The sequence below is a fragment of the Bacidia gigantensis genome (genome assembly GCF_019456465.1).
Source record: "Bacidia gigantensis strain McMullin 20006 chromosome Unknown contig_255, whole genome shotgun sequence".
Classification (NCBI taxonomy): Eukaryota; Fungi; Ascomycota; class Lecanoromycetes; order Lecanorales; family Ramalinaceae; genus Bacidia; species Bacidia gigantensis.
The window spans coordinates 1,493,248-1,503,550 of NW_025408605.1; the positions used below are offsets into that span (position 1 = coordinate 1,493,248).

Consider the following 10,303-nt stretch of genomic DNA (forward strand, 5'->3'; position numbering starts at 1 on the left):
AGCACGTGTATTTAGCAGAAACAGAAAAGACTGTCTGGAAATGTAATGTGGCAATATGCCTCGTCAAGTATCGCACGCATATGAAAGCCTTTCCATTTTCTTAGACCAAGGAGGCCCACTGGTTGACTGCAATTGCTACCTGAGACCCTGTCAAGCCGCGCACGTTAGGGAAATTTAGAACCCTGTAAGCTGATTAGCCGTGTGCTCTTCATCCGCCCATAAAGTCCACACTTACTCAATTGTGTAAAGAACCATCTATTCTTCCCACTCGCATACCTCTCCTCCAGCGCCTTCTTCACCGTCTTCTTCGCTTCCTCCCGCTGACTGACCTCCTTGAATGTATCATTCGTCACCACGCCTTTCAGACCTTCCAGCTCCAGTGTGTATCGTGTAGGCATTAAATGGTTGTAATTGACGGTCTTGATGAATGGCTTGACCTTGCTGCGCTTTTGCTGTCGTGCCTTGGACATGCGACGGGTCACTTGTGAAGGATATCGTTCAATTCCGGCGACTAGGGCGTGAGGGAAAGGGTGGGTTTTAGAGCCGGTATCTAGGGGTTGTATGATAACGACCTAAGATTCATGAATCAGCGCAAATTATTCGACAGTCTGATGGAGAGATCTCGGACGATGAGAGCTGAAGGACGAACTTTTTTGCCTGCATAGCGCCCTCGTGTTATTATGGCTACGCGGCCAACTTTGAGGACTGATGGAAGCACAGTCAGTACTTTCGTATCACATACTCATCAGTCTGCCAACTCACACTTCATTGTCGCCGCGCTCAAATGATCCGTAACCGACGTACTTCAGCTTGTGTGCGGTCAGGTTTCTAAGCGGCGGATCGGGATATAGTTGTACCGTAGCGCCGGTCTTGGCGCCGGCTCGGCCGCCATTGTTTACTTTTTGGCGATGCTCGTTTGCGCCCAACGCCAAAGCTATTGTAATGCACCTACAGACTCAAGGCTTTGTGAATACAAGAGGATCGCTGTGACAATCACATTTGAACATCCACGTCCGAGAGAATTGCCATTCCTAGTCACGGTCGTCATGAGGAACCGCTGATCCGATTCTTCGCTCCATTCCTCGCTACAACAACCAGTGAGACAAAGCACCATGCCATCTAGTGAAAGGGAGGAGTCCCGTGACCGAGAACTGGTGCTGAAGCATCAGCCTTCTTTTTCAGACTCTGGGCGAGCATCTGTGCCTATGTACGCCACGTCCCAACCTTGAGATGAGCCATTCCTTTCAGGCACACTCCCCCTAGAAAAATTCTCTGAGCTTCATGAAGCTGACTCCAAAACGTTTTCGCATTAGGTGGGACAGCTCCGACCCTGATCGCGCTCCTCCACCATTACCCCTCAATCCAGGCGCAGCAAGCCCAGCTACGAAACCGAACACATCCAAAAGTATATCTCTCGCTGCCGAGAAGCTTGCTGCCAAAGCTAGAGAGAGCAATTACACAACCAATTCCTCCCCAACAAAATCACCTGACAAATCAATTCCCAAAGGCCATAAGCGCTTGGAGTCCCTACAAAATGGAACCTTACGAAACAGAAATTCCTACACCGACGCGCTCAGATCGCTAGACCGGACGCCTTCTCCAGAGAAGACTGATTGGACGCCGCGCACTCCTGGCCTCGATGGCGAAAACAGATCACCTGAGAGGGGTTCCGGCCGATCGAGTACACCAACTCCTGCTGGAAGGGACACTGGAAAGGAAACTCCAAGCATAAGACCCTCGAGGCCTCCATTAAGACCGATACTGGGGGAGAATTCTCCATCTTCTGCGACAATGCTAGCTCTGCAAAATATGGCTGTGCCAAAGGATATTGATACTTCCCTCTCGGATGTCACTAACAAACCGAACTCGGGCATCCGTCCACCTCAGTCATTTGACGCAATCTCAAGCCAAATTCTAAGTCTGACAACGATTGCTACCAGCTTGCAAAAAGAAATGGCACAACTGAGCAGAAGAAGCAAAGACAACGCTACAGATCTGATAAGTCTCAAAGAAGCGACTAACTTGCGCGACGAGGACATTCGCAAAAGCCTTAAAGATCTCTCGGTCAATCTCTCTTCCAGACTTCTAGATCCTGATCGAGATCACAGCTCTCGCGCGGCGAGCAGTTTCGGTCACAGGCCGGGAAGCTTTCTGCTAGACAGTAAGCCCCATAATTTCGACGGATCGCTTCCAAAGAGCTTTTCGGTTCCAAGAATGGGCAGTCCCGGATTTAATGCTTCAGACATTTCGGGCTCGACATACAATGTAGAAACCCCTGCAGGAATTGCCTTGCTAGAGAAGATTTGGCGAGACATGGGTACAAAAGAAGGGCAAGAAGCAATATCGTCAGCACTGTCGGGACTGAAGGACGCTTCGAAGATTGACAAGAATGACCCACAAGTCATGAAAAAGCTGGAAGAAATACTCATTTCCCTACAAGAGAGTGCGGGTAGCCGAGCATTAGTATCACTGCGTAATGGCCAGCAAGCGCCCACTTTTGATGGCAACTCAGACCTTCGACCAGCGCCACTGTCCAGAGCCTCCAGGGACATTGCACCTCAGCAAAGTAGTCCAAAGGCTGGCATAACGCCGAAGGCTGCTGAGTTCGTCAATGAAGATTTGCAAAAGCTTCTCAAGAAAATGAAAGATAGCATCACTGAAGGTGGCGGAATGACAGCGGAAGTCAAAGCCCATTTGAAAGAGCTGCGAGGCGAGGTGCTTGGAATGGGCCGCGATATCGCGCGGAAACTAGACCAAGCAGAATCCACCAGTAAAGGAAATAGAGACGACGCTCTAGGACCAGGACGTGAAGAAATCGCGCAGATCGTAGAGGATGGCCTGAACGAGTTGAGGAGTCATATGGAAGAACTGATACGCGAAAGGAGGCGCCAATCGGCGTCGTCCGTAGCTTCTCGGCATTCAGTTGACAGTCAGGAAGTCTATACTGCTGTCAAGAATGCACTGGTAGAGTTCCCCGCGCAACAACTAGCATTGCAAGCCCCTCAGGCAGGTATTGAGCGTGACGAGATTCTTGACGCCGTTCGCGAGGCTTGGGAAACCTACAAGCCTGAGATTGAGCTCCAAAACTTTGGCTTAGAACGCGATGAGATACTCCAGTGTTTGAAGGAAGGACTTCAGCAATATCAGCCTCAGGAGCAAAACAAGGATGTTGGTGGCGCAACATACGAAGAGGTCCTGGACGCAGTTCGAGAAGGATTGGAACACTTCAAGCCGCCACCAATCGAGACTGACGCAAGCATTACTCGGGAAGAAATATTGATGACGGTCCGTGAATGCCTCGAAACGTTTGAATTTCCTGTTCCACACGTTGAAGCGCCGCGAGAGCCAGAAATCACCCGTGATGAAGTCCTTGATGCTGTCAGAGAAGGCCTGTCTGCTCAAGCACCAATCTCAAAAGAGATCGAATTCAACCGCGACGATCTCTTCGATGCAGTCAAAGCGGGTCTTCAAGGTACTCACACGCCAATGGGCGGTGTCGGTGAGCAAGTTCTGGAGAAGATGGAGGAGCTCATTGACGGTATGAGAATCGAGTTCAAGCAGTACTCTGAGGCCAACGGTGGCGACACCGAACAGGTTCTGGATGCAATGAAAGACAATCTTGAGGTTCTCCGACGTGATATCGAGACCTACGTCGACAGAGCGCAAGATGTCACTGGTAAAGACGAGATCATTGACACTATGAAACTTGCTCTCAATCATTTACGGGACGACTTAGAGGAGACCGTTGCTCAGAAGGCCCAGGCACCCGCTCCAAGCAGTAACGTCGAGCTCTTGGACGCAATGGAAAAAGAATTTGAGCATCTTCGAACGACTCTTGTCCCTCTGCTTCGCTCTGGTGATCAGAAAGTCGAGCGGGAAGAGGTCCTAGATGCAATCCGAGATGGACTTGAAGACATGAAGTCAAACGTGCCAAGAGGAGTCGATCCTGAAGACAGTAGTGCGACGTTGAACGTTGTACGGGATGAATTCTCACATCTGCGCGAAACTCTTGCCACAACACTCATTCGGGGTGGCTCATCACTAGACAAGGAGGAGCTGTTAGAAGCTATTAGGGATGGGCACGAATCGTTACGAGCCGACATTATCACTAGACATGATCGGCCTGAAAGTGTCCTGTCTAGCACGGGCGAATTGCTAGATGCTTTCAATGACGGCTTGGACTCCCTGCGAAGTGACATGGAAAAGATGATCAATAAGCCACTCGATATGACAGTCAACTACGAAATCCTTGAGACTCTCAAAGAGGGACTAGCTAGTGTTCGCTCAGATCTTGATCAATTGCAGACAGCCCAGAGTAGCACTAGAGGCATCTCGAGTTCACGTAACGGCGAAGTGGTCATAGCGGATCCGGAAGCAGAGCCAACATACAGAAACGATATTGGCAAGCTTGAAATGATGATCACACAGCTGCGCATCAAGGTTGAAGCGCTTGATAACATGCCGCCACCCACAGCGTCCATAAACAGGGATGATTTCGAGACTTTCGAAAATATGCTGAGAGATTTAAAAGTATCTGTTGAGGGTATATCACATCGGGATCACTCTACGAATATCTCAAGGGACGATATTGAAGCGTTTGAAACCCTCTTACGGAATACTAAGGCTAAGGTTGAGGATTTTGGCTCATCTGAATCGGATGGTTTTGCTAAGGTCACTCATATCGAGACTCTAGAGTCTCTTCTAGGCGAGACGCGAGACGCCGTTGCAGACTTTGAATCAAATGGCGCCTCTAAACATGACATTGAGACTATTGAAGATTTACTTAAAGACATACGGTCTGGCATGGAAGAAGTTCGAGGCAAGAGCTCAGATCTGGACGCTAGCGAGCGAGTCAGCAAAACAGATATCGAAGCGCTCGAGACATTGTGTATTGACATGAAGACTCAAATCGAGGAGCACATGCCAAATCCAGAGACTCTAGGTTCAAAAGACGACTTGAGGGAGATTGGGGAGTCAATTCAAGAACTTGGTGATCAAGACAGTCGCCGCTACGAATTACTAGCTTCAGGCTTCTCAGCTCGCAAAATTGAGCATGATCATATGACTCAGTGCATTGATGAAGTGAAGTTAATACTTGAGGATGTTCGAGAAGAGCTGAAGGCCAGGATTAAAGAGGACCATCACAGTGTGAAAGACCTTGCGAAGACTCTGGATGCCATCGCTGAGACTGTAATGGCTGCTGATGCAACAGCGACTGTTGGAGAAGTGCGAGAGACTATCGAGAAGGAATTCGAGGCAAGCCGAAGTGCATCTGAAAGCATCAAGGAGCACAACGAGGAGAATCATACGATTCTGCTCGAGAAGCACTCCGACCACAAGCAGGAGATCATAAGTGACTTGACAAGCAAGCTGGATGCACGATTCGATGAGATCATGACAAAGTATGACGACGGTCAATTAGCCGCACAAGCAAAGGAAAAGTTGCTTGATTCCAAGGACGCGCAATCCACCGAAGCACTTAATGCTACTAAGACAGCTGCTGAGGACTTGAGACTGCTTGTGGATGCTTTGGGCTCAACTGTGACTGACTCATGCGAGCGGATGAGCGAGGATTCCAAGACAGTCTTCGCTCGAGTAGAAGAGGTTGGTTCGAAGCTTGAAGATCTTGTCGCAGGAGACGGAAAGGCTGAGCACGCAGCTACTCGAGCTGAAGTAGCCCGCACATTGGCTAGTGTCGAGAGTCTGCAAGCACATATTTCCGACTATGATCCTAGGATCTTCGAGGGCATCAAGGACATTCTTAACATCGTCGGCCAGCATTATGAGCAGGCTAAGATGTCGACTGAAGAGATCAAGACTACAGTCAACGCAATTCCGGGAGCCATTCCATTACCTGCAATTGCTCCTGTCGCAGAGGCCACAAGGGAATTACCCTCCTTCGAGAAGTACGACGACACCGGTGTCCATTCGAAGCTTGACGAGCTCGTCGCTCATGCGGCCGAAGCTGCCAAAACAGGGGCAGAATTAGCCGCTCTCGAACAGATCCGTGAGCAAGTAGCTTCTACATCCGAACAGCTGAACGACTTTGTTGCTAGCCAACGAGCGTTCCAGGAGCAAGTGGACGCCACTAAAGCCTCAGAAGCTGAAGAAGCAGCTATAGCTCTCGAAAAACGAGCTGCTCAGAAGTCCATTGTCGAATCCGACATCGTCCACCTCTCTGAAAACAAAGCCAACCTGGGTACGGACGTCGAACAGCTCCTCAAAGAAAAGTCCGACCTCACATCCCTAAAATCAAAAATGCAAGCCGATCTCTCTTCCCTCGAAACAGCCCTTCTCATCCGGCGCGAGGAACTCCAGATCATGGAGAACAGGGCAGAAAGCCTCGAGCGCCGAATCCTCGATAACGTTCTTGATCATTCCCGCTCCCTCCTCACCACCACGTCTTCCCGTCCTCCCTCTAGCCTCAATGAGATGAACCGTAAGCGCGTAGTCTCGACCGCTAGTAGTAATGCTACCGCTACCACTGCGACTACGAGAACAGGTCGTCCTACTGCGCCCCCCTCTACAAATCACAGCACAGTCAGCAGCGGCATAGGAATGGCACTCAAACCCCGTAATATGCCCAGAAATTCTGCTCGCAACTCCACTGCTGCATCCTCTCAGGCAGGTGGCCGTCGGATTCTCAGCCTTAGCACTCTTTCCGGCAATCGTGGGGCGAGCAAAGATCGCGCAATGGTCCTCGCCAATCCCGCTATAGGCAACAAACCTAGCAGTTTGCTAGGTAGCGGGGGTGGTGGAGCAATGATGAAGCGCTCTCACTCCGTCAAATCGAATTTTCCGTCTCGCAAATCGAGCTGGGGTGGCAGCAAAGTGTCCGCCTCAGGTATCATGTACGCCGATGAACAACTAGACGATGACAAGGAAAACAGTGTCTTGGACGAAGAAGATGAGGAAGGCGTTGAGGCTAGCGAGGCAGGGACAGAAAGGCGAACGAGCTATTCGGGCACATACACCGGCACAATGAGTTCTTACAGCGAAAGCGGGACCGGATATTTCGAGGACAGTGAGGGCAAAAGAACAAGTTATGCGCCCTCCACAGCCGGTACAATCGGTACGCGAGACTTTGCCCTCAATGAAGACGAAGACGAAGACCCTGCCGAGCCGGCAGCACCTTCGGCCATCGGGTCCCAATCTGATATGCTTGATGCTGCGGCGGAGCAAGATGCAGGCGAGCAGGGTTTGCTGGGCGCTAGTCAGGAGAGTCTGATCGCTGGAGAAGCCGGTGGAGCTGGCAAGGGAGAGAGTGAGGGAGGCATGGTGCTGTATGGAGAGCATGGGCATAATCATAGTGATAGTGGAATTGGGACTGATTTGCCTACTGCTGCACTGGATGTTGGTGGGATGGATTATTTCAAGAAGTGAGAGGTTCAAAGGAGATGGAGGACTAGGGCTGGGGGAAAGAGAGGGAAATGGGCGTGGTCTTTGATGCTAGCGAGCGAGACAGCGGCGGCGTTAGTCGGTGTCTTGGAGTACTGCTTTGGTTTTATGTTTATTTTTTTCCTTGGTATTTAAGAAAGCGGTGTCGGTGGATCAGGGCAGGTTGGGAAACAATGGGGAATTGAGGAAAGTATATATGGGTTATCCTTAGCGAAGGCATGCTGATACGATTTAATGCTTTCCCTCTCTTCTCGTGACGTCCATTGCAGGCCCTTCGTTTCTGTCACAACCTATTGAAAATACTGAACTTACACCAATGACATTCATGGACTATCGCTTCGGCTGCCATTGTAGCTGTTCTCTTAGCCTCTGGATACCCACCTGGAGACCTCTCCAAGGCTCCTGATAAGACCTTTCTCCACTAACGCCAGCTAAAGGGATATACAACTGTCTTGACATGGGTGTCTCGCAGTAGCAAAATTAAACTCACAAAGTGGACGCTCATTGACAATGTCAACGACTTGTTGATTAAACCTAGCTAATGGATCAACTGGACAGACTTCCAAACAAAAGCCGAATATGGGCTAAGTTGTGTGACAGCAAACATCATCAGTTTTCAGTCTCCTATCTGGTAAGATGATGAATGTTTGGCGGTCCACACGAAACTACGATCAAGAAATGCAAGAAGAAAGGCTTGTCTGCTGCAAATGTGCAAATGAAGGCAGGTCATTCATCCGCCTCTCGTATTTCTACGCTTCCGCATCGGATTGTACTGGCATTACCCTGTGGATGAGTCTGAAGAGTGACAAGCATTTTATGACACCTAGAGGCTAAAGAGAGATATGCGTTATGTATTTACGACACGCTTGTCAGTGCAACTATTTTGGGTGCGAGGCGGCTAGCCATAGTACTGTTGATACAGAGAGATGATTGTTAGCTTGAGCATTACAAATCGAAGATATAAAAGAGAGTAGAAATATGCTGGGCCGACCACTACTCAGACCGTCAATAAGCAGGTTTTTTCGTATTCTTCCAAGAGAAACAACTGAAGCAGCGTGGCTTCTGAAAATCCATTTTGCTGCTAAGTCCGTGGCTCAGACGTGGCGACATTGAGTTGCTTCGTCACAAGTATGCCTGCTCCTGTGTGTTCAAGTGATGTCAGTTCGTCGCCATGCGCAGTCGCTATGGTTTCTATAGAATGGTAAAGTTTCTCCATGTCGTCACTTGCTCCGGCTTCTTTCAGTGCGCACGCTAGTGTAGCTCTATCGTCCAATGCGATAGGCGTCGGGTCCCTCTGAAAACGGCGACCTGAACTTCTGGCCGTTGCTTGTCCATGACGAAGATAATTATAGATTGGGCGGTAGACCGGGAGACATGCGGAGAGTGTACCAACGCTGACCTCTAGTGTGCTCAACTCTAGCGTGTGAACTGGGTTGTCTGCTAATCATAAGTGACTGGGGTACTAAGACTGCTTGTCAGTGCTTACAGGTGCCATCTTCAGGTCCCAGAGTCCGAAGATACGCTAATCGTACCGCACTGATTATACAGACACTATAGTCATTCAGTCACCGTATTTGAGGATTCAATGATGGTAGACAGACAGCCCACCAAGTAGGAACGTCACTGATATTAACTGCTTTTGGCTTCGTCGTACCTGAAGACGCCATACAATCGGCATGGTCAAGCTTAACGTTACTATATCCGTAGCCATATTCAGGGCCCCGTATGCCACTGAAGCGACAGCATAGTCAAGACAGCGGCCCTTGATGTTTGGATTCCACTGGAAAGATATCGGCTTGCAATGAAACAGAATCACCAGGTTGAAAGTAAGCCATTGGCTGGCCGCAAGAAATCCTACGGCTAGAAGGGCATACTTCAGCCATATATTTGGGAAGATCCGTCGATATAGATAAAGGATCGAGATTTTGACCGCTACATTGCTGGTATTATAGCATGCCGTGCTGACCATCATCGACTTTTAGATCTCATCAGTCACGAAGAAGCGTATGAGTGAATCAGAGTGCTGGAGAACGTACGATCGTGAAACCCTTCCAATCGTGCACAAGAATTGCGTGCCTCCCCAAACCATAGTGGGTCATTATGAAAGTTGAAACAATGAACAATGTTACGAAGAGCTAGACGAAATAAGCAACCTAGGACAGGAAAGCATTCGAACGCACCGCTGCTATACATATCCACATGTCATCTTTACCAAACGCTGTACCTGAAATACGGCGTGAGATATAGCGCAAACACAGTGCAATATACGTTATAGCTAGACATATTGCGTTACAGATGGCAATCTCAACTTTCTTATTGTCTTTCAAATGAGTCTTCTGATACGCAAGACTTGAGGCGCTTTGGTTCGCCATGCGTGAACCTCTGACTATCAAGGGAGACTTTCAGGCTTGGCTTGATGAAAAGAGATGAAGGGAGTTCTTCAGAGGATGACATAGAACAACAAAAGGCTTAGGAGTCAGGATCAAATACTATTACCAGGGCTCGCGATATATCTGGTTTCGAACAATATTCTGCGATCGACGTCACTTGCTGCATCTGTGGAGGTGCGGAAGCGGAGTCGTCAGGCTTTGATGCGATCCATAGATTCGAGCAGCAGGTGGTGGATGAAGTGGAATTGCCGGTGAGGCGTGGACGCATGCACTGATGTTTGCGTTGAAGTGTTCAAACCTGTAGAAACACGGCACGGAACGATCTCAGATGACCGGCAATTCCTCACTTGAAGAAGACAACCACGGGAGAAAGTGGAAATGCGATTTTGGCCTAAATCTGATTTCATCTCGCTGCGACTGAGGAGCCAGCATAGCGAAAGATCCATGCGTAAAGGGCAACTGTTCTTAGAAGAATACTGAAAGCCAGAACCAACTACCTTGCCATAAGGCTAGCC

The 10,303-nt window shown here is 49.3% G+C and overlaps 3 protein-coding genes across 3 annotated transcripts; 1 reads left to right on the forward strand and 2 right to left on the reverse strand.

Moving 5' to 3' along the window:
• Positions 1-174: 174 nt before the first annotated feature.
• Positions 175-470, reverse strand: KY384_007206 (uncharacterized protein; the record flags this gene model as incomplete). Its single annotated transcript, XM_044815698.1, has 2 exons — positions 175-182; positions 236-470. The coding sequence occupies 2 exons, from the start codon at positions 468-470 to the stop codon at positions 175-177; spliced, it is 243 nt and encodes an 80-aa protein (XP_044667572.1).
• Positions 471-1,281: 811 nt separating this feature from the next.
• On the forward strand, positions 1,282-7,383 carry KY384_007207 (uncharacterized protein; the record flags this gene model as incomplete). The annotated part of the gene is made up of 1 exon (XM_044815699.1): positions 1,282-7,383. One exon carries the CDS (start codon positions 1,282-1,284, stop codon positions 7,381-7,383), a length of 6,102 nt encoding a protein of 2,033 aa, XP_044667573.1.
• Positions 7,384-8,479: 1,096 nt separating this feature from the next.
• Positions 8,480-9,076, reverse strand: KY384_007208 (uncharacterized protein; the record flags this gene model as incomplete). Its single annotated transcript, XM_044815700.1, has 3 exons — positions 8,480-8,835; positions 8,885-8,949; positions 9,000-9,076. The coding sequence occupies 3 exons, from the start codon at positions 9,074-9,076 to the stop codon at positions 8,480-8,482; spliced, it is 498 nt and encodes a 165-aa protein (XP_044667574.1).
• Positions 9,077-10,303: the final 1,227 nt, after the last annotated feature.